The sequence below is a fragment of the Protomyctophum bolini genome (assembly GCF_963924005.1).
Source record: "Protomyctophum bolini genome assembly, chromosome: 4".
NCBI lineage: Eukaryota > Metazoa > Chordata > Actinopteri > Myctophiformes > Myctophidae > Protomyctophum > Protomyctophum bolini.
The window spans coordinates 45,174,736-45,199,933 of NC_137865.1; the positions used below are offsets into that span (position 1 = coordinate 45,174,736).

At 43.5% G+C, this 25,198-nt stretch overlaps 1 protein-coding gene across 1 annotated transcript in view; it reads left to right on the top strand.

Annotated features, from left to right (window-relative positions):
• kiaa1549la (KIAA1549-like a) overlaps positions 1–25,198 on the top strand; it is a gene marked incomplete at its 5' end in the record, with an annotated part of 117,599 nt that overhangs the window by 38,787 nt on the left and 53,614 nt on the right. Inside the window, 9 exons of the mRNA XM_080762257.1 lie at positions 1,911–2,645; positions 3,549–3,797; positions 4,179–4,375; positions 4,568–4,892; positions 5,439–5,554; positions 9,209–9,431; positions 11,113–11,246; positions 15,629–15,800; positions 24,902–24,961. Coding sequence (XP_080618383.1) covers positions 1,911–2,645; positions 3,549–3,797; positions 4,179–4,375; positions 4,568–4,892; positions 5,439–5,554; positions 9,209–9,431; positions 11,113–11,246; positions 15,629–15,800; positions 24,902–24,961 — 2,211 coding nt within the window. The remainder of the gene's footprint in view (positions 1–1,910; positions 2,646–3,548; positions 3,798–4,178; positions 4,376–4,567; positions 4,893–5,438; positions 5,555–9,208; positions 9,432–11,112; positions 11,247–15,628; positions 15,801–24,901; positions 24,962–25,198) is intronic.

The following is a 25,198-nucleotide window of genomic DNA, read 5'->3' on the forward strand; positions in this document are numbered from 1 at the left end:
TGTGTGTGCGCGTCCTAGTTTATGTACATTAATTCCCTATGCTTTATCCTCTAAAAACATAAGTGACCTACTTGACAGATTAATACAGTTTTTAGGGTCCTTTATCTCTTCGTATGGCCGAGAGAGAGAGAGTGAGAGATGTGTGTGTCGGTGGGCTCTAATGTAGGCTCTAATAGGCTCTAATGTCTCTAAACACAACGTCAATAGAGACGGAGGACAATCACTGCATTTAGGGCAGAGCGCTCAGGTGGCACAGCGGTATAACTTAACTGCCCACCACCTCCTATAGGGGTTCAAATCCACCGGCTTTGTCGAGCATATACGAACACAATGAGGCCCGTGGTTGGGGGAGGGAAGCCGGACGTGCAGGGACAGGGTTATATTAGTCACTGTGCACGTATACCCCTACGGGCTGTATAACGGCACCTGTCAGGAGTGTTGGGCGGGAGGAGTAGAACGAAGGCTCTGCAGTACGTCCTCCTGGTGGGGGCTCCTCCTCACTGGCAGGTGAGCCAGTGGGACGCAGCAGGGACAACACACAGATGTGTGGAATTCATTGGCATGATAGATTGGGAGGAAAAGGGGTAAACGCAGCAGAAAGAACAAAAAAGAAACATTTACATCTTCCATCTCAAGTGACATTGTGGCAGAATATCTAACAGCATCCTCAGGGAACTCGTCCCAATCGGGTCAGCCTCTGTTTGAACTTCTGCCCTCAGGGAGAGGCTATATTAAGGTCATGAACAAAGGAACCAAAATAAGGAATAAGAAAAGGAAAATAGACGATCTCAGCATGCAATCAAGTGTAAAATGACTTTGTTGTTGACAAAACTGTCGGTATATTTAGTCTTAGTTTTATTCATCGTAGCTTAGTTTCCATTTAGTTTTCGTCATTGAAAAAAGGTAGTCGACGAACATTTTTCGTCATATTTTTAGTCGACAAAATCATCACCCCAGCAAGCACGGTCAGGACCTGGACGAATTAGTGACGTCTCGATTGGGGCCAGATCAAGTCAAACCACACCTGATTTCAAGTTCAACCAACATAAATTCTGCCCACTAAGACGGATGTCCCTGGATGAATCAGAGAGAGTCTGATCGAGGCCAGATCAACTTAAGTCATATCATAACTAGTCAGATCTGATCCAGAATAAGCTATATTATTTAAACTGGTGAAGACGTCCTGGAAATGATGTAAAGATCATCCCCATATGGGCTGTGATCTGGCCTATAGTCCTGAACGTCACCGGAGTCACCGGAGGACGTCATCATAACGTTAGCATGAGTCATTTGGCTTGCTGGGACTGGATCAAGCAGACTGAGAAATATGTTCTACCCCAGAGCTGTCATAGTAGCTCTACTCTGCACAGACCTGAGATACTTGACACTTTATGAACCTACAGTATGTCACAATCGCTCCATAAAAGTGTGAAGTGTTGAGTAGAAATCCAGTTCAGTGCTTAAAAAAACCCCACATGAAATATACTCTGAGTCGGAGGGGATATACAATATGTTTTAATGTATGTGTTTTGTTAGAGTATATTTTATGTTTTTTTTAAATGCACTGAGCTGGTTTGCTATACTCAATTCCGTTGTTTCGTACAATGATAATAAAGATATTCTGATTCTGAAACAAATCTTTAGTCAGTCCTTCATATTGCATGCGTGGTCTTAATTTATGACTGTACGTACAAGTAGTCAAAGCAGTCATCATCCAGTCGGTGGCAGCCATGCGTCAATCCTTCAAAATAATAATCCTAATTGAACTCAATTTCTACTTATTGTTTCTTCCACTTATTTCTCTCTTCCTTTCCCACTCTTTTCCCTTGTATTCTTTGTTCCTCTCATCTTTTGTTCTTTCAACTAATCCTCCAACTAATCCTCTCTCTTTCTTTCTCTCTGTTTTCCAGATGAGAGAGGACACCACCGTGAGTCATCAAAGCCCGCCACCTTGCCTCCGGACCCGGCCGTGTCCTCCAAAGTGAATCCGGGCGCCGCGTACACAAACTGGGCTGCTGGGGGCGATGCTTTGGCTCGTCCCGCAGCCAACAGTGGAGCCGATGCTGTTCTGGGAGCTGGGACCCGGATATGGCCCGAGGGCAGAGCTTTGGCCGAGGCCCGAACGGCAGTTTGGGCCGAAACCGCAGCGGGAGTCCGAGGTGGAGGCGGGGGCAAAGTGTTTGCTCAGAGTGGGATCGTAAGTGGAACCGGGGCCTGGGCTGAAGTTGGGGCTAACTGGAGGCCGGTGGTTACAGAGGGGGTGGACCTGCCAAGCATGTCGAGGGACCCGGCTGCCTGGCTCAGGCGACTGGGGCCCCAGGGGCTCCTGGGGCAGGGACAGACCCACAGAGAGCAGGCTGCCTTTTCTTCAGTTCTCACAATGCTGGCCGAGGAGGCAGAGCCATCGGAACTGCCGGCACTGGCCGCGAGAAAGCCATTAGGGCTGCTGTCTAAAGCTTCCTGGACCAAAATATCCTCTCCTTCATTTAGTAAGTCATCCTCGTCCAAAGGCTCCTCTTCGCCCCCCGCCTCTTCGTCGCTCTCCTCTTCCTCGGCTGTGAGCAGAGACAATCAGATAACGGGATCAGACGCCGTCTCTCTGGTTGCCACTGGCAACAACGCTTCCAGCTCCAACACCAGCCTAGGTACCGTACTGTATGTAATGCATGGTCCACTGTTTAGAGTGCATCTCATTGAATTAGTCGTAGCAAATCAAAGCTGTGCCTTCCACCGGTCATCATTCATTATCATCCTCATCATCCTCGCCATCGTCATCATGATCGGACGTCGGCCCGTTCACACTCCCTCAGCTACCCTCTTCCGGTGGTGCTCCATTATTTTCATTGCTAATAACAACAACTCTACACATTGTAACGGGGGTTGCTGACAGATTTGGCTGCAGAGCTCTGAGCTCTGTCTTGAGAGATTATTGCACATATACAGTAGGGCAACAACATGACCTTGGCCTTGGTAGCTGAAATTCAATCGGCTCTTGTTGACTAGATATTTGAGGCAAGATGTGAGGAAAACAAGATATTATGTGTCATACAGTACCATCTCACTGTTTAAAAGATCATAAATGGATCACCCCACATTATATGATATTGGGGAAAACAACATATTCTGTGTCACTGCAGCGTCTCCCTTGTTAAACCGTAATAATACTGCATTGATCACTGCACATATTATTGTCTTGGTCGGGTGGAAACCTTGCCCTACCGCTACAAAACCGTTACTTTTCAAAATTACACTCTTATCATCATACATAAGCCAATCAAATCATCACATTCCGTGCTACAAACACAAACACAAAAACTGAAACCTACAAGCTCACAACGCGTCAATCGGCAGTTTTCACATTGAACACAGGCATAGGTGAACACGGACATTATCGTTCCTTGGAGTGGTGGCACCACTCAAAAATGGGTTGCAAAAATCGTGGGATAAAAATAAAAAACTCAAGTAAGAAATGTGAGTACGGTACTTTTCCCACCACTGTGTATTGATATACTGTACCAACATGTTGGCCTCCCCCCTCCCGCCTACAGAGGAGTCTGTGAGCAGCCTGCCAGCCTGGGACCTGCCCACCGTCCCCGCAGCTCTGCTGACCACGATGGGCGACCATGACATCACGCTCGCCGACAACATCACCAGCCCCTTCTCCACCCAGTGGAACACCACGGCGCCCGTGCCGCGCGCCCGGAACGCCTCCCGGCACACTCCCACGTCTCCTCCGGCCACTGCCACGCTCCCGCCTCTGCCTCCTGTCACCACGTCCGCGGCCGCGCACACCCCAGGTTGGGCCCGTCATCACAGTTGCCTTTACAAACGCAATTATTTGAGATGGCCGCAATTATTTGAGATGGTCACGATTGTTTTGTATAAACGTCATAATTGTTTCCATGTAGAAACGTTTTCATAATTTGTTTCCCCCCCCAAAAAATAGCAAAAGTATAATATTATTAAATATGTCTTGTCTATGTTTACGTTATATGTCATATCTGCCCTGTGCAATTTGTGATTATGAAGCCTAAAAACCAAACAGAAATTTTAGTTAGATTATTATTATTATGTTCCAATGTCCAATGCCAAAAAAATGCAATTAAATTCTTAATTGCGACTACTTTGTGTGACAATTAATTGTCGACTTAAATGTGAAATGGCCTAATTAACTCCAGGTGCATCCGCTGAGACAACGACGGAGCGCACGCCGCCTGGCGCTGCTGCAGCGACCGCGGGCCAGGACACTGTGACCAGCGACGGCCATCGGCCGACACCCGCCGTGACGACGACGACGACGCTCTCCTCAACCGCCACGACGGCGAACACGAGCGCCGCTCAGCCGACGGCGGAAGCGGAGACCTCTGAGAGCGCTGTAACAACACCGACAAACACCTCGACCACAGCGCCCACCGCAGCTACTAACTCCACACAACAAACTACCAGCCTCGAACCGACGGTGGCGGCTGCTAGTCAGCCTAGCATCAGCGCTAACACTGAACCTGATAATAGTACTATTACTACTACTACTACTACTACAACAACAACTGCTACTACTACTACTACTATTGCTGCCACTACTACTACCACCACCAGTCCTACTACTGTAGCGCCTACCACCACCACCACCACAACTGTTCCCAATACCACCACAGCTGTTCCTCCCACCACCACTACCGAGACAACTACGACACCTGCACCTACTACCACAACTTCTACTACGACTACCACCAGCACCACCTCTGCACCAGTGACCACCACCTCTTTGATAGTGCCAGTCGTCCCAACCACGTTACCTCCGACCACTACAACACAGCCTCCGTCCAGCGCGAGTGCAGAGGAGAGTGCCGTCGTGCCCTGCAACATCACCGAGAAGTATTGGGTCAGAACAGGTACTGGGAGATTTATTTTATTTTATTTTTTAGTCTCTCAAAGTCTCTAATTATGCTGTAATTAGTGCTCAGAGGCCATGTTATGTCAAGGGGGAACTGTGTGCATGCATCAAGCTCGTAATCAACTCACGATAGAATTTCGAATCACGATACTATACTAGGTTCACTGGGTTTCTTCCCATACAATTTTGTTTTCTCTCTTACACAAATCTATCTTTCTCTTTTAAATGTCTTTCTCTTATCCTCTTAAATACAGTATACTGTATAGCAAAAGTCTGAAAACTTTTTTTGATGAATTCTCTTACAAAGATCCTGCCTTTTCTTCTCTTTTTTGAGTGGTGCAGCCACTCCATTGCCCAGCAATGTGTGTCCCTGGCTGGCTGGCTGGCTGGGTCCGTCCGAGCACGGAAATATATATATTTTTTCTTTTTCGCTGTTGCATCACGACTCAAATTGCGATTTAGTCGTGATTTAAATTGTCACCAGTTTGGATCGATTTACAATAGGTCGTTACATAAAGCTTTATCTTTATTTCTCCTTCTCCAGTTCTTTCCATCCAGCTGCGTAGGAACCGACTGGACCACATCCTGAAACAGAACCTGGCTAAAGGTCTGAGCCACGCTCTGCAGAGAGCCCTGAACGACAGCCATGCCCACGCACAGGTCAGTTGTTCTCCTAACCAAAACTAAACTACCTGAACTAAATAAAAACAATAAACGATACTAACTAACTGAAACTGTATTGTGTGCTTACAAAACTAACTAAACAAACTGAAATTATACACAATATGCAATTAGCTTTAGTTTATTTATGTTTGTGGATGCGGTTGGTGGTTCATCTGTAACTGAATACATTTTTAAATGCTATCTTTATTCAGACCTGTTGCAACCTAGACGACGTTATACCTTTCAATCCGGGATTGTGTCTCATTAGTTGTTGCTGTACTGTACATTTTAGGGATGAACCAATGCATGGGCCTGCACATATCGGTTGTTGATAAAGCATACATTTTGTGTTGGCTATGTTGGCGTGTTGGTTATCTGTAGCCTACCAAGCTGTAGAATCTGAACATAAATTCAAAACGCGGTATTTCTCCTCTGAGTTATGTTATCTTCAACATTCATCCCACCGCCTCCCTCCATCCTTTACCTCCTAGCGGGCGGGCGGGCAGGCAGTAACCCTAAGGTACCGGTATATACAGGGGGATTGTTCCTTTAACTGTGTTGGCGGGCTGAGCCCTCGGACGAGGAGTATTATGGGATATCTTGTGTTTACTTTCTGTTCTGGTGGAGAGGGAAGCGGTCACGCTATTCAGAGGAAGAGATATATTATTTAGTTTGTTTACAACAGGGAGTTGATACAGAGTTAGAACCCTGGCTGATCATGTTTGTCCTTTAAATTATTTTGTCCTTGTTTGTCCTCATGTAGCACTTTTCCTTCTTCCTTTGTCTATCACTCTCCATAGTACTCCCACTCGCCTCTCTGTCTCACACACACACACACACACACACACACACACACACACACACACACACACACACACACACACGCACATACACACGTGCGCACACACACACCTCAGTCTCCTTACTTTACAGTTTACACGTCAAGTTCTCCATCTCTAACCTGCTTGCTGGCTGCCTCGGTGTGTTCTATCGACTTCCTGCCAGCCTGCCTGTCTCCATATGAATGTTTGTGTGCCCTTTGCGCCAGCCTGCCTCTCTACCTGTCCTCTCCCTCCTCTCCCCCTGCCTTTCTTGTGCCATTCTACATATCTCTCTCTTCCCTGCCTCTCCTCGTCATGTTTGTCTGTGTTTTTTTTCCCCTTCTATTTTTATCAGTTCATTTTTTTGCCACTTCAAAACCCTAGCATACCTATTATGGGGAAAACATTCAGCAATGGCCAACAATATACATTACAAGCACAAACCATGCATCACAATGCAATATGTTGTGAAATGTTACAGTAGTTTGGCTATTTTTGAGGGGCACTAGCCCCAGCTCCTACTGTATATCCAGCTTTAGGACAGACTTTGTCCTACACAAACATTAAATTAATTGACAATGAATGGAGAATTTTACGTCATAGTGTCTGAGTAAATAGACAGGAACAGAGAGACACACACAACCTCCTTCTACCTACCGTGGAGCTCCGATGGTGTGTTTTTTACCGTTGTCAACTTGTTGTATAATTAACTAAATAATCCAGCTAAATGGAGGAGTGACATATCCTGACATTTTCAACTACCTAGTGAACTCTCCAGATGAGTATTAATAATTAGTCTTGCAAGATGCTGTTTAGATCATTTTCAACAAATACATAGCATATAAAACGAAATACAACAAATATATCTGGGTATTGAAAATCTCAAGGGATGCAACCGTGACATATAATTATACTGTGCGACCACTTTGACTTGAGATTTACAATGCTAGCACTTTTCACAAACTGATGGAGTATATTATATAGTACTACATTGTGGGATGTATATTGAGATGGCAGGTACAGTATGTGACAGGACAAATCAAACATATGGGACACTTTATTCGCTACAAAATCGCTACAGCCTCAGTAATGAACCAGTGAAATTAGGGTAATTTTTGATGCCTCTCATAGGGATTACATTGGCAGCTGCAGTACACCGTTGAAACGGACCAGAAGTGGGGCCGCTGTCTCATTTGGGGGCGTGACATTTGTGTGTCTCTATGGACACTTTGAAAACCTAAAATACAGTATCTAAAAACACATTACCCACATAAAAACCCCTAGGAAAGTGTTTCATGTCTCCCAAACATCATTAAAATAAGATCTGGTTGCAAAAGGGGTGAAATGTCCCTTTTAATAATAGAGAAAATACATCATAAATAAATACTGAAACCAGATATAATCATTATGGAAAGTTTATGTGTACTATGTAAACTCTCAATTTCCATTTTCCAGCCATTCAGTTATTCAGTTATATAGGTTTAAGTTATTCATGAGAAATAGCTGCAGACGTACGGAATTGGCACTAAACTGTCCACATATTACTGTAACTATGACTAGATACTGTCAGCGTTTCTATCGTTCATTAAATAGCTCTGAAAATGGATGTCGTTTGTTGTTGCTATAGTTGTGGCGTGGACTCCGCTATATCCACTTGAGTTAGTACAATTTTTAAAACAATACAGTTATTGTCACACTGCCTGGCACTGCCTGCCTCTGCCCATGCCCACCGCCCAGTGTACTGTATGTGCCCTTGTCCTGTGTGGTGAGACTTTGGTCAGTGTGTATTCCTCCTGAGCTCCCCAGCCCCCTCCTTAGTTGGCTAACGAGCCTCCGGGATTATTGAAGACTGCCTGTGACTGCTCTCTATATTTCCCCTGTGTCGTGTGGCCTGACTGGCCTGCCAATTAAATGTGCTCAAAGTCATGTATCCAACTAGCTTTAAACTGAGCAGATTGGACATTCCGTTCCAGAGATATGACCTAAACTGTGGCGATCCGTTTGGAGCCACCGTCACAGCAACCTAGAACCTGTCACTCAGACTTCACACGCAAACAGTTTACGACGTAAACGATAGTTTACGACGTACGTAAACTGTCCTCCTTGGTTTCCTTTATAGTTATCGTTCTTGGACAGCCTTAGAACATAAACTTGGCTGCTATAAGTATACTGTAGTTCCTGAAAATAAGCACATGCATTTTGTTGAATTTCTGTCGGCAAGGATGAGGAAAGGATGAGGTAACGTGATCAAAGCAGTGAGAGGAATGACGGCTATAGTGGAGCTTATAGCATTCTGCTGGGAGAGGAGAGGAGAGGAGAGGAGGGGAGAGGAGAGATGGGGATGGGGAGGGGAGAGCATAGCAACAAGAGCAACAGCTGTTCCAGGAGTCTGAAACTAGCCTAGCTCTCTCGGGTAGAGAGGGTAAGAGGCGAGTGGGCGACGTGCGGCTCCAGAAATACGAGCCTTGATGCACAGCAATTGTTTATCTCAATCTTTCACAACCATGTTTAGTCAGATTCATGACTGTTCAGGGCTAACAGGCTACTGAATGTCTGCCCTCGGGGGCAGATTGGGGAAAGAACGGATTATAAATATATTCATAGACTCCATATGATACCATTTTGTATTCGGGATGCGCGGAAAGTCGGAAACCATAATTGCTCATATTGAGCATCATGCATCGTCTCAGGGTTTATTACACATTACTACAGTGAACATTACAGACAACCTACCCTGCCTGTCTTTTTGCCTTTATCTACGGTATTCTCTTATCTCTATATCTGTCTCTCTTCCTCCTCTCCTCTCTCTCTCTCTCTGTCTCCTACGTAGGTGGAGCGAGATGAATGCAGTCCCTACAACGTGACTCTGGGCTACTACGTGGCGAGCGGTAAGACGGTGTACATCTCCTCCGTCGTGGTGGAGGCCCTCAACGTGTACGGCTTCGACAAGCTGCTGTCAGACATCAGGCAGCACACGGCGTTGGTGAGAGCCGTGCTGGTTCCCGTGGCAACCTGGATGCCGGTCCCGAGCGTGCATCTGCAGCTCAAGACAGGTGAAGACGTCCTGGGAGGGTTCTCGTACCGTTCTCGTTCCGTTCTCTTTGCGTTGTGTTTTGCGTGCAATTTTTCTTAACTATCTTGTGTCCGATTCCAGTCGGATTAAATCAATCAGTGCTGTAACAGAAGGTCACTGTGAGAAAGCAAGGTTGGAGAACAGAGCAACGCAAAGCTTACAGCGTGGCAGGATCAAATGACATCATTGGAAATGGAGGGGGGGGGGGGAGGGAGTGTGAAAGGAGAAAACAAAAACAAAAACAGGAGGCTATCGTGACCTAAGGCTGTTTTATGTTGATTTTATCAATGGTGGAAAAAGTGCTCACATTTTTACTTAAGTAAAGGTATCAATACTGCAATATAGAAATACAAGTAAAAGTCCAGTAGAAGTGAAATACTGAAATACTCCAGTAAAGTAAAAAAAATACCTCAAAATTGTACTTAAGTACAGTACTTGAATAATGTACTTATAGATACTTTATACCACTGAGCATATGACACAATTCAAAATGGAGGGCGAGTGCGAAAGGAGGGAAAAGAACAGTAGGCTATGGCTTAAGGCTATTTTATGTTCATTTTATACATAGATGGATTGTGGATGATGTGCACAGTCACTTGTCTTACGTTTGTATAAAACCGCCTTAAGGGCACAGACTGACAGACTGACAGAGAGGGTGAGACAGAAACAGAAGCAAAGTGACCTTGAGAATAATAACAGACGGAGCTGACAAAAAAGAGAGTGACATGAGCGAAATGGAAGAACACATACCAAATATGGAAATCCTCCTATAGCCCCTACTCATCACCTCTATCTCCTTACTCAGCGATCACACCAAGTTCCCAAACGAACTCCTGATGGGGGTAAAGCTAAATGCAGCCCATTTATTACCACAAAATGTTACTCCCAATCAGATTTCAGCACATGTGCTCACACATACTGTAATAATAAAAGCACAAAATAGGACAGGCAGATTTTACTCTGCAAAATGTTGAAACTAAAATAGTCAACAGGAAAATTATATTCATCCATAGTTAAAAAAAAAAAGATAATACGTTTTGTTCAACTAACTAGAGACTTTAAACAGCTTTTCCCTGTGTGGTAATACTGAATGATTAATGATTTGATCTTGATCATAGAGATCAAGATATTTTATTCTTCCAAAACATAAGCCTCAAATTCAACTCTTTTTTTCTTTTTTTGGGTAAACGCGGAGGATTTTTTTTTCAACTTCACTCAGCTGATTGCCACTCAGATGTTCTTGAAGAGCAGTTTCTTTTGTTGCTCAGAGACACTTCTCGACACTTCATCAGTGCAGATTGTTCTGTTTTCTGTCTCCTTGCTTTATTGTTTTATTGTTTTCTGTCTCCTTGCTTTATTGTTTTATTGTTGACATGTTTTGCTTTTATTGTTAAGGCCGAGAGGCAAAACGGGTGACACTCTGATTACCATAATGGCATTTCACGTATTTTATGTATTACCATGTTTTTTTCTGTTCTTGCTTACTGTACAAATCGTTCTGGATTAAGAGCGTCTGCCAGGGACAAAGTTAAAGCCACAATTCTTATTGAGCGATTTACAATAAGTGAGCAGCTACAGTAGTTGTCAATAGCACAGGTCGCTGCACCGCCCCGATACTGTCTGTTGCTTACTTTCATTTTCCACTCTTTTATTCTCCCCAGTGTTGAGGTTTGTTGGTCCGACAGACCACATCTACTCCTGCAGCTTCGCCCAGATGTTGGAGCAGAGGCTGGAGAATGCCTTCGAGGAAGCCCAGGACAAAGTGTTGGAGACCTATAACAGATTGGCCGTTGAGGTACTAACTATGTGTTCATCATTCATTACTATACCTCTTTTGGTCTGTGTTCCTGACATATCCCATAGTTCTATATGCATTATGTTGACCAGTCTCTGTTCAAAGGTTCTGGACAGGTACTGCAAAATAGAGTATGTTCCTTCATTCTGTAGGTTATGTGTATAAAACTGGAGGTGGGAACGGCCTGAAATTGCTGAAGACAACTAAATAACATGTTGTACTTGAAGGTCTCATGACATCCATTTTTTAGGTTTTCTGACCTCAATTCCGCCAATTTATTTTGTAAAATCAAAGTTAATTTAACTCTGAGAGTGTACAAAATGGAACCAAAAAATGGCCCCACCAAAAAAAGAAAAGAAAAAGAAAAACACAACTTTGAACATTCAGTGGATTTTCTGTGGTCTGGGGTTTACTGAATAATTACGCCCAGTGGATTGGTGAGTCACCGGCCAATAATCCGACACTCTTTCCTCCAGCTCCTCCCCTATCCATCAACAGTGACACCCGCAAGTAAATGGCTTTTTTCATTGCACCTGGAAAAGCCTCAGGACACAGAGAGAACATGCCATGACTCACTGGAGTAGATTATTCAGTTAAAATCTTTTAATACACGTTTGAAGGACCATGATAAAGACTTAAAGGGCTATATTTTGATCAATGCTCTTTGGCCACTCAGAATAGCCAAATGGCATTGATCACGCCTCCAGGTCTTTAGTTTACTCAAGTTAGGGAATAAGACCTGGTACTTAAGACACGCAAAATACAGCCCTAAAAGTTTGAAACACAGCATGTCATGAGACCTTTAACCACATGGATTCTACCATCCCTATTCTGTGCATGTCATAATAGGAAAACACTGGCCAAAAATAGCATTTGTTATTAAATTCCTTGATGTCATATATATATTCGACCTGTAGGCCTAATATATCACATTGTGTTAACGTTATTTTAACAGGCTTAAAATCACGATTTATACACAGGAAAGGAGACTACAAAGAGACTCAGAATAATAGGCTTACAGTACGTCATTGCATCATGTTCTTATTTGATTCAGTACTTGAATACTTGAATTCTCGTTGGAATGGACAGCATTCTCTTTTAGTATAGGCTACAGACTACAGAGGAGTTACCACTCCTGTATTCACTTTTGGTTAGATCAAGGAAGGACGCTGCAGCGGTTCCTTTGATCGTCGTCTCTCCACAACATAAATCTGCGATGTTTAACCCATTCTGACCTGAGATCAGATTCATACGAGGTTTCCACTGGTACACACACTGGTCTGATGAACCCATTCTGACCTGAGATCAGATTCTAAAAATGTCAGTCGTTCTTCGATTTTTCAAAAAATAGCAGACCTACAAGCTCGTAGCGCGCCACTCGGTGGCGCGCTATGAGCTTGTAGATCTGCTATTTTTCAATAGCTAAAGCATAACATGATGCCAACACCAAAACGGGTTCCCGTTCAGAATGGGTTAATAAAGCATACGCTATCATTTATTCACGTTGCTGCTTGAGCAGTGCTGTCAGTCCAGTGTGCACTTGGTTGTGAAGGGATCTCGACAACTTTCAGTTAGATCACTGCATTATGTTTCTGTACTGTCAAATAGGTCTCCGTACATCTATTCTGAGATAGCATCTTTCTTTTCAAAATCTTTTTATTGCAATTTTCAATAATATTAATCTCAGAGATCTCAGGGCAGACAAATGATGAAAAGACTTATGTTGTTGAGCAAAACATGCCCCTCCCAGACACAAGAGAAATTAAAAAACATTTTCTCCCCTTCAAGTCCCAATTTAGTAAAACCAATTCCCAATTCCCCAGCCTCTCTACGAGCACTCCACCTCCGCCAACCCCCACAATAAGTCATTGGGAGGGTGAAGACAGCCCTGGGTCCCCTCTGACATCCGGGCCGTCAAGCCACCATCTTCTTTTCACCTGACAGTGAAAGGTCTCACTAGGGTGAGACTAAGGTCACATTCCCACCTAATACTTCGGTAGACTCGATGCGAATGGGTGGAGAAGTTGGGATTCTTGCATATCTAATTTGCTGCGGTTTGCCTTCACACTGCGCTGTATAACCGCAGCAATTGGAAACGCAGCAGGGACCTTATCAATGAGTTCAATTCATAAAATATAGCCTACACAGTGAAATCTATGGTGTTAAAATTATACACGTGCATGTGCAGTACCGTCGGGGACTGGACCTCTCTTCTCCTCTCTCTCTCTCTCTCTATCTCTCTCCCTCCCTCCGCACGCACTGTTCCTTTGGGCATAGAGGCACAGCACTCAGCGCACTGAGCACAGAGACAAAGTCCCTACTCCCCACACAGTGACAGCACTCCATGTTTACGGCAGTAAACATGGAGGGGTGAGGGGTGTCTCACGCCCGCACGCCCGCGCTTATTGTTTAGAGTAGTTCCGTGGTGGCGTTTCCAAACAAAGTGGGTTACTCCCCGAGTTCCCTCCCGAACGGACACTCCCTCCAAAGCAAAATTAATGATCCAAACGAACCTCTGATCAAATCATAATCATAGTCTTTTAGTTGCTGCGAGAGTGAGGTCTAGCTAGCCAACACCAACTCGGGGTTCCTGGATCGCTGCCCTACACAAATTCCTATCCAACATCAGGTTTTTGAGCTCTGCAGTGTCGTCAGCCAAGCTGTCGCAGCACGTCTACATATGGTTCTGCGCTTCTTTCCCCTCCTGGCTTTGCCCTGGGTTGGCTCCCATAGGGTCAATTTACTTGCCTCAAGTTCTGGGTGCCTGACACAGTGCCCTGCCAGCCTCATCCTTCTCTCTCTGACTTTGTCTGTGACGCGTGGTAGGTCCCCATAGAGGTCTTTTAAATCCCCCAAATAATAAACTCACAAAATAGACAGCACAGAACATATAGAACCTTACCCTTGACAGATGGCGTTATCTTAGAATTAATAAATAATACAGCATGCACTTTTAAATGCTGATATTAAAATAAATCATTTATAACTTGTGTGGCATCGCTACACGGTTATATTCTATGCATGCAAAAATATATTTTTTTCAGTGACGCCCTTGGTCACACCAAAGTCAGTTTTGATCACTGTGTGTTAAAGTCCTATACGTTCTGAGCAATTGCGAGTTAAAAGCGTGCATAGCTCATTACATTTGCCAAGTTTTGTACTGCAATGCAGTTTGGTGTAAAACAGTCTGCATAACACAGATACGATACCTGAACGCTATACGGACGCATGGCCACACAGAGCTTTGCATAGACAGATGTATTCTGAGGTCCACTACTACATTTTGAAGTCAGACCCTTGTGGAGTCTGGTCTGTGTTTGCTATGTCTGGACATACAGCAGTGTCTACCCTATATCATTTCCCTTCCCCCTACTGCTCCGTCCCTTACACATTCACAACCCCAAAGCATTGTCATCACATTCACATGCCCCAGACAGACAGTGTACAACTGTACATACACTCTACTGTGTGTAGCTGAATTATTAAAAACGGGTCTCATCCTATAAGAAAACAAAGAGAGAAAATATTGGTTTCATTGCTAATTCACCACTGTAAATAAAATAATTACGGCCATCTTTGTAAAGCAGACCAACAACAAAATAAAAAGACGATTTCAAATGTACTGCATTATTGACGGCAAAAGGCAAACATTAGGCAGTGTTTGTGACCATAAATGCTGAAGGAGGGCTTACTGTACCGGTATGGTGTAGAATTATAGCGATGTAGAATTATAGCGATGCATTGCTTTAATTGCCATGTTATGATTGATAGTGATACCATGCTAAAAATGTCTGTTTCAGCCACATCAAATCTCCCCAATGTCCGATATACAGTATAATGCCAGTTATCTGTCAGTTTTCTTATCATTTCTCATCGGTCTCTTTCTGCCTCTCTCTCCCTCTCTTCATCCCCCCATCTGACTGTCGAGGTGCTCCCACAACGGGCAGCATATACACGCATAGACCATCATAATCGTAAACTAGGTCTCAGCAGGCCCAACAGACAGATATAGGGGTCATTCATAATTCATCCCCCTCAAATATTTATGCTCGTGGAGAAAATGTGATTGGAATTCCTCATATCTCTTCCCTTCTCCCATCTTTTATTACAGTGACTCAGACACATTATTTTGTAGTGCGACGTCGTGCCTTATTACAGACTTAAAGCGCTTTGGTCATTGAACCTGTCACACTATACCGTACGGTGTTCGGAACCGTTTAACGCCTCGATTTAGAGAGGGGGACTACTGTATATTTCTGTATGCGTGTATGTATGTATGTGCGATATGTGTCTGCCAGTGTTCATATTTTACATATGCACGTGTACCTCACTCTCTCTCTCTCTCTCCCTGTGTGTGTGTGTGTGTGTGTGCATGTTCTCAGATCCAGAGTGTGTCCCAGGAGTCCGACTCTCCGTCAGTGTCTCTGGTGTACGTGGTGCGGAACCAGGATGCTGGAATCCTCAACGGGACCATCTCCAGCGGCCTCCTCAACCAGCTGACCTCTGAGGTGGTGGGATACTTCCTCCTCTACCCCCCCTTCGTCATCGCGGAGCGTAAGTAGTACTCCCGCTGAACCCGGGTTCAGTGTGGGACGACTTTGAATTTCCCAAATTTGGGACCTATCCTCTTCCTCTCTCTAGACCCCAGAGTACAGACTGTACTGTTCAATACTGCAAGAGTATTGAGTTTTAAAGCAAAAGCCATGCAATTCTTTTGTGAATTTGCCCCGGCTGTGAGTGCATGAATAATCATGACGGTTCATTTTAACTCCCATAGTTGGATGAACACTCATTATGTTGTACAGTACTGTATGTGCTCAAGCTGTGTCACTGCTGCTTCGTCAGGGGAGATCACTGACAGCATCATTAATCGTTAAGTCCAAATAACAAATGATATGAGTGAATTTATGAACATGAAGAATTCACGATTTGCACAAGTTGCAGACGATGCATAAGACAATTTTAATCGTTGCTTAACCCATTCTGACCTGAGATCAGATTCATACAAGGTTTCCACTGGACACACACTGGTCTGATTAACCCATTCTGACCTGAGATCAGATTAATAAAATGTCAGTCGTTCTTCGATCTTTCAAAAATAGCAGACCTACAAGCTCGTAGCGCGCCACTCGGTGGCGCGCTATGAGCTTGTAGATCTGCTATTTTTCAATAGCTAAAGCATAACATGATGCTTAACACCAAAATGGGTTCCCGTTCAGAATGGGTTAAAGATCCTAAACTTTCCCAATGCAGTAACACAGCAATTTCCAATTAAAAAAATGTTTTCCGTAATGCCATTATGAGTTTTTACAATGGTAAGAAGTAACAATAAAGGTCTTTAAAGATGACTTTATTTTTTATGTTCTATTGAGACTGAGAGCACACAATGTTTTGCCCCCCATCCCCCCCGTGCCCAGAGTGCCAGCTGAGCCGAGTAGGCTAACAAGCTCAAGGGACTGATCTGTCCGAATACATGTTCCGTTTGCTGTTCTGTTCTGTTCAGTTTGGTTTATTTTGAGGAAGGTTTGTTTGTTAGTTTTCTTGTGTTGTGTTGTTTCTTGTGTTCTGTATCGTCGTGCCTGCGTGTGTTATTGTAAATTGCTTTTGGGTCCTACTTTAAGTTTCAACATCCGTTCCTGACAGACAGAGTGAGGGTTGGTTGTAGTAGACAATGCTGGTTACTTGAAACAGCTTTACTTGTTATGGAGTACACAGGATTAGCCACACATTATCCTTTGTTGCTGATTAGCAAGCTGAATAAGTTCCACCTTGTAGGAATTATTCTACTTAAATACTGAAGTCTGAAGTGTAATAATAACAACTAACATAGTGATGATTTTTCATGGTAGATACAGTAGATGTAAAATCAGTGCCATAGTTGATGGCATTTTAGTTTTACTGGTGTTTTTAACTTTTAATTGTTTTTGAAGACGAGTGTGCCCCCCTTGTTTTACCATGGGTGTTCTAATGAACTTGGTTTGATTGATTGATTGATTGATTGATTGATTGATTGATTGAATACTCTATTAGACAGAAATGCAAACAGCATGGGTTACAGTATATTTGGGCTAAAAGGATGACACAAGAAAGTCCTGCATGGGGAGTCTTGGGGACTTGTTAACCCTCTCTGTTACCCTGAGTCATCCTAGACAAGCATATTTAATAGCCTTAGTAGTTTGTTTGTTCTTTTAATAGCTCCAGGGTTACCCGTGTTGCTTAAAACATTGAATTAAGGGGTGTAACACTATAAAGCGACTGGACTGTGTTCACTACATCTCAAGATTCTCAACATCCCTGGTTCGATTCCAGCTGTAGACCCCCCCTTTCTCAACCCCCAGTTTCCCGTCTGTCTAGTATATTCCAGCTCTATAGACCCCCCTTTCTCAACCCCCAGTTTCCCGTCTGTCTAGTATACTATCTAATAAAGAAAACATGCCAAGGAATATATTCATATAAAAAAACTAGAAGCACAGATACTTGGCAGACAAGGATACGGACTGATTCACACCAGCACTCCCCAATCCCTCCCCCCTGAGGCCCAGACGCCAGTGCATACAGATCCTATTGAATATGAAAAAGAAACATTATTGTCTTCCTCAGTAGATTCTGTAGACACACAGGTCTGCCTGACTAATTGTACTTTAACAAGTCATTGAACCCATTAAGGCCTTTTCATAGAACCATTATGCACATTAAAAGATGCTTTGCTGGACGAACTGATGGGGCGAGTGTGATAGTTGGCCGAACGGTCAAGGCTCCAAAAAGACAATTAGACAATGCACTTTTGGTGGTTTTATTACGTTTTCCAACACCAGTAGTCCAGTGCAGACTATATTATTACAGCCTCGGCAAAGACAAAGACGAAAAAATAAGACTGGCCGAAATAACAGTTGTACAAACATAAAAAACACTCAAGGACAACACTAAGGAACAACACCTAAATCAGGGGTAGGCAACCTTTATTATCAGAAGAGCATTTTTTGGCCCAAAAACGTATTACAATTCTATCTGGAGCCGCAAAATATGTTTTCTTTAATAAAGCAAACTTTAATTATTTATTATTTTTCTGGTCTTTTAAAATTACATTTTATTGTTTGCCAATTTCTCAAAGCATGTCCAGTATACTGTAGCAGTAAGCCAGCAGCATTGGTGGTGAAAACAAGACGTAGATGTCTTATCATGAATACATTCTTCTATTCTTCCATTTCCCTTCATTACATTTGATTCTTATTTGTATCTGGTGTATATATAGGCAACATTGTTTTGCAATATCAAAATGAAAGAATAACTTTATGCCTACTACAAATTCAATAATAATGATTAAAATAAATGTTAAACGTAAAAGAAAACCTCTTATTCCTTTTCATACTTCTTTGCCGTAGCAACTGGGAGCCACGGGAGAGGGCCTGTAAGGGCCACACGTGGCTCTAGAGCCACAGGTTGCCTACCCCTGACCTAAATAGATGAGAAGCTGTAACAGGCCATATCCTTACTTCCAAAGGGCCCTGGCAGCTCTCACTCAGGCTGGGTCACCCAAGGTCTAACTCACTCTCATCACCTGCAGGCTGCCTTTTATAGGGATTGAGACATACAATACACAAAACACACAATAAGCAAACACAAGGCCAAAATTACATTTCTCTTGGATCAAAAACACCTCTCAGCGATGGTGGCTCAGGGGTAGAGTGGCCGGATGGTAACCGCAAGTTTGCCAGTTCGTTCGTTCGTTCCTTGAGCAAGACACTGAACCCCAAATTTGCTCCGGGTGTGCTGGTTGGTGCCTTGCATGGTTTCCCCTGTCATCGGTGTATGGATGTGTGTGTGAAAGGGTGAATGGGTGTAATGTAAAGCGCCCTTGGATAAAGGCGCTATATATATAATGCACCACTCTCCTCCTCTGCAGCAGCACATCATGGCACCTTCCCAATCAACAGGATTGCCACTGCAGGGAAAAGATGATCCACATTGCACACAATCAATTAAACTTCAGTTCAATAAATAAACGTTGAACATTTAAAACCATTAGTAGTATACACTTCAGCACTGCATTTAAATTTCACGGTGTCAATGATAAAGCATTATAATGCTTGTCTCGACACTTCCAAGCTGACTGAATTAATTGGAAGCAAATGTAGTCAAGTGTATTGACTGTGTTTCCCAATCATTGTCTATGTACAGAGAGGAAAGTGTACATGCTGATGAGATTTACTTTACAAAATCAATATAATGACCTTTTTAACCATCTTGAATGGTTTTATTGTGATGCTAGTGTAATTTATACTGTTTGTAGTATGGCCATATCTTTATTTATCCTGAACAAATAAAAACTCTATACATCATCAACACAACAACCATTTGTTCAAGAATGGGCAGAGAGAAGCAAAAGCTTATTGTCACCCCCCCCCCCCCCCCCCCCCCCCACATCCTATTCTTACATTGTCATATAACAATATACTGTAAAACAATGTTAAAATACAAAAGAATGTTTGCAATCACTACCTACAAATGTTACATAAATGCGTAGCAAGCATATTGTTTGCCAAACTGATGTTCAGACAATGAGATCTGAAAAACACTGCTGCATGCACGACATAGTTATCCCTTTGTGTTCGTACGACAGGACTGTATAGAGCACCGAAGTCCTGACGTAACTCGCTCATCCCTTCGATTCCCCTGGTTCGCGGAAGTAATTTCTCTATGGAGAATAACATGGGGTGATCTTAATATCGTCTACTATAAGCGTTGTGGTCCAAAAATAAACAAGCTGTCTCTGCGTTATTGTCAGGGAGGTGTCTCTGTATCGTTTGCAACAGTCAGTCACTCATATATGATACAGTCTGCTTCTAGCGAAAATCTAACTAATTCAGCAGCAGTAACATTAGCGTTTTCTCTCAGTCAGTTGATTCTTCATATCCATATGAGTGAAGCGGCCGGGGTGACATGTTTATTTTTCAAATACAGTTCTTATATGAAGCAATCTAAAAAATCCTCCTATGGCGATTTCAATGCAACTAAACAAATACATGAACCTGGGGACTGACGCCCTCTACTGAAAGTGACGTCAGACTTCGGTGCTCTATTGAATCCTAGTTCTGCCACTGAACAGAAATTAAATGGCCTCAACTGTGGCAGAAATGGACATCCAAAGGACGGAATACTGTAGCAGTAGCATCTTCTGTTTATTTTAATGGGGTTGTTTTTTAGGTCACAGCTGTGGTTCTGGACACCATGTCCATGAGGGATGTCCATGTATGCGCTATGCAAACTGTTGAGACGCGTTGAGAACATGGCAGGGCAATGCAGAATTCATGCCGTAGTGGTTCTCAAAGTTTTTTTTGTTTTTTTCGGGTTTTTTTGCTCAGGGTAAATAACTTTTTCATGCACGGCACCCTTGAATTACATTTAGAGCATGTTAGATTTATGTCAAATATGTAAAGTAAATCTTTCCCCCTAAGATGCAATGTCACAAGGAAAATGCAATGCAATGCAATGTCACAGCATCTCTATTCTGGGGGGAACATTCACCAAAAAATAGCCGATGTTGTGAGCTTGTAGATCTGCTATTTTTGGTGTAGAGACTTGGTGTACTGTGGGCTGAAAACAGTGAAAGTACAGTGCAACTCTGGTCCGTTTCACAAAGTTTAGACTAGAGGGTCTACAGTAAGTCAAGAGGTTAAACTGAAGTGACATTGATAAATTACAACTGTTATCAAAGTATTCTTATAGGCACCCCTGGACTTGCACACACACTTTGAGAAACACATACTGTAGTGTACTTTATGTTTGACCTGCTTCACAAAAGGGGAAATCGGGATACTCTGTTGTGTTGCGTAACCCATAGAAGTCTTCCAGAGTATATGTTGCTGCCTCCAGGATAGATCTGACATCAAGCTGATCTCTGTTGTAGCCTAAAGAAGGCTTCCAGAGCATACGTTTCGTCCTCCAGGATATAGATCTGATGTGAAGCTGATCTGTGTGTTCACATCTTGTAGATACTGCATGGTGAGCAGCAGGCAGCAAAGCACAACTGTTAGCTTATTCTTCCCCCCCCCCCCCGGCTATAAACAGTACAGTCGGTTATACTTTTTGGATTGGCCCTTGAGTTACAATCCATAAGTACATCCCCCAGCCATGATAACGCCTACTAAAGTCCTCAAAATGTATATATATAAAAAAAAAGACATGCCCCCTTTCTTGCTAGTTTGTGTGTTATATTCATATATTTACAGAATAGAGAGAATTGAGAAACTGAGGTCACAGGCCTGCATTTTAGCACATGGGCTAAAAGAGCACTGTTGTTTCTACTTCATGAGATCCATGATGCTTCATGCCATCTGTGAAGTTTCGTAGTGGAAAACAGCTGTACTATCTATCAGGCTGAATACATTGCGCCTTGGGCAGTCCATGGTCCACGGTCAATGTCCTCTGAATTAACTAATTTCAGCTTGGACGGTTCAGAATTCAGATACGTATCTGTGTTTATGCTGCCAACAGACACCCAGCGGGGGTAAACATCCCATCTGACACTATCTCGCCCGTCTTTGTTTGTTGTTTTTGGGAGAAAACAACTGTTTCCTTCCAAGGAATCCGGGAAATAATTAACACATTTTGATGACTTGTCTGCCAGCAAGAAAATACATAAGAATGCATGTCTTGTACATTGTTTATGAATCTGATTTATCTGTGATTCTATGCATGAATCGTGTGAAGTGAGCTGTGCCTTTTGAGTTGATCTGCTGCACCCTATCAAGTAGGCAACATGACGTCCAGTGTTGGGACTAAGGTGTTACAGCGCGTTACTAATGTATAACGCAACTACTTTTTGCAGTAACTAATAATGTAGCCTGGAACAGACCTATGCTTTCTATGGCATTGGCAGCTAGTCCAGACAGTATCCGCCGCCAGAAACTAGACGCACCTGCAGCAGATGAGCCTGATTAATTAGAGAGACGGAGAGAGAGAGAGAGAGAGGAGTGTGTGCGTGTGTGTGCATGTGTCAAATTAATAAGGCTGCAGTCCATCAGTAATTAGCAGATAGAGAGAGACTCGTTCTCGCTACTGATGCCACAATTTAATGGGATTTGGCCCAGACTTATTTTTCTTCTTCCTAGAAATAAAAACGTCTGGGTTTCCGAGGCTACTAATAATGTAATTATTTACCTTTTTACCATTCAGTAACGTGTTATAGTCGTGGGTGCGTTACTGCTTGCCCCTCTCACGTACGTATACTGCATCTGCCATCTAACCTACAGGTGATGTGAGATGTACTGCATCTGCCATCTAACCTACAGGTGATGTGAGATGTACTGCATCTGCCATCTAACCTACAGGTGATGTGCGATGTACTGCATCTGCCATCTAACCTACAGGTGATGTGCTGTGTACTGCATCTGCCATCTAACCTACAGGTGATGTGCTGTGTACTGCATCTGCCATCTAACCTACAGGTGATGTGAGATGTACTGCATCTGCCATCTAACCTACAGGTGATGTGCGATGTACTGCATCTGCCATCTAACCTACAGGTGATGTGCTGTGTACTGCATCTGCCATCTAACCTACAGGTGATGTGCTGTGTACTGCATCTGCCATCTAACCTACAGGTGATGTGCGATGTACTGCATCTGCCATCTAACCTACAGGTGATGTGCGGTGTACTGCATCTGCCATCTAACCTACAGGTGATGTGCGATGTACTGCGTCTGCCATCTAACCTACAGGTGATGTGCGGTGTACTGCATCTGCCATCTAACCTACAGGTGATGTGTGATGTACTGCGTCTGCCATCTAACCTACAGGTGATGTGCTGTGCTGTCACATGAAAGCACGTTTCCCATGAAAGCACGTTCCCAAGAAAGTGAATGTGGCAGAAAGGAGTAATGATTGATTAACGTAGGGTAAAATAGACACACACACACACACACACACACACACACACACACACACACACACACACACACACACACACACACTGAAATAAAGGTATGGGGGAAAGGATAGGTGCTGGGGAAACAGTTTGTCCTCGCTCTGGAGTGTCGGTCAGAACACTGGATGATGAGGCAAGATATACACACACACACACACACACACACACACACACACACACACACACACACATATGTACACATGTACTATACATAGGCATAGATTGAAAATGTACATACGTGTGTGTGAGTGTGTGTGTGTGTGTGCGCGTGTGCGAGCGTGCGTGCAAGACTTGAGTGCGTGCGTGCAGAGGCAAGAGAAGAGAGGATAGGAAACCTTCATTATTGAACAATGTGTATTTATGACACTAATTGGTGTGGACATTAGAAGTGAGTATACCCAATGTAAACACTAATTGGTGTGGACATTAGAAGTGAGCATACCCAATGTAACAACATATATGACAGCCTGAGGTTTCCCCCTTCATCCTCTCTCCTCATAGTCAGGCTGTTTATTCTATGCTCAATGTTTGCACAGATGCACCCACGTTATTGTTTAATTGCCTGCATGTTGTTGTAGACATAACATTACGGCGAATACTAGGTTACTATAATTACAACATTGCAATTCATTTATAATTTGGCACATTTCGTGAATTCATATAATCTCGGATCCATCTCCAGGCTGTCAATCCATTTGACATCCATCAAGACCCTGATCAATATGATGTCATCATCATTACGACAGAGATCCACATGGACATTATTAGACTCTGCTTTGATTTAAGCATGACGGTGTCACACGGTCACACCTCCTGTAGCCCACCCACAGGATTTAAATATTCATACAATTGTTGTGTCATCGTTTGTTACAAAGACGTCCACAGACGTCTTGGGCACCACATACGGGTAATTCCCAGGACGTCTGTGGACACAACCTGTTAAAGGGGATATGTTTGGGGAACGTTTGTAATGCGGGAGCTGGCGAAAACCTCTGGGTGCTCAGATTACAGCGTGGGTGGCGGTGTCAGATAATACCATGCAGCAACAGTAACAACAAAAACAACTGCTGCAATGTCATTATACCTACAATACACTGGGCTGATAGCCAGGCTGGAGGATAGATGCAGAGGCAGACAGATGGTGAAACGGGTATTACATCAAATGAGGTGAGACAGGAGAGAAAGTGAGACAGGTATTGGACGCAGAGGTGAACAGGGAGGCGCTGGAATACAGGCAGAGAGAGAGAGAACGACATTTAGGAACGACGGGTATTTCAGGAGAGCTGCTGGCGAATAGTGTGGCAGGTGGTTCCCAAAGTGTGGTCCGGGGACCCCCAGTGGGTCCTCGAGAGAGTTCCAGGGGGTCCCCAGCTACACGATAATTAGGAACCAAATGGGTCTGTAAGGGCCCATTCATACTCGGCTTGTCAGAAACGTTCAGTAGCACCGAAGAGACGACTTTAGGACGGTACCCGCCCCCCGAACCTCAAATGACGTCACATTGTAGTCTCTACAGAGCCGAACCCACTTTTATTCGGCTCTGAAATAGGAGTATGAATCGGCCCTAACTCTGGTATTGTTGCCAATTGATGCCAATACTTTTAGGCTTTTACAGTATTGATACTTTTACTTGAGTAAAGAATTTGAGTATTCTTTCCATCACTGTACAGTATGTTACTGCTCTCCTCTCTGCATTTTGTAACCCTCTCTCTCTCTCTCTCTCTCTCAGCCCTGGAATACCATAATCTCAACACATCATCAGCAACCAAGCACTACTGGGTGACCACAGGTAGGAACTACAGTAATGCACACACACACCTGCATTGTTGGGCAATCAACAACAATTTAGACATTTTAGCAGACACTCTTAATCCAGAGCGGTTTACATTAAGCAAGAACAAAAAACATGGCAATACATCATTTCATACATGAAAAAGTAGTTATCATGAATCATACGTAAGGTAAGAACGTAAAAGTGGAATATCTATATAATGAAACTATACATGTATACTTTATAGTGCTACAG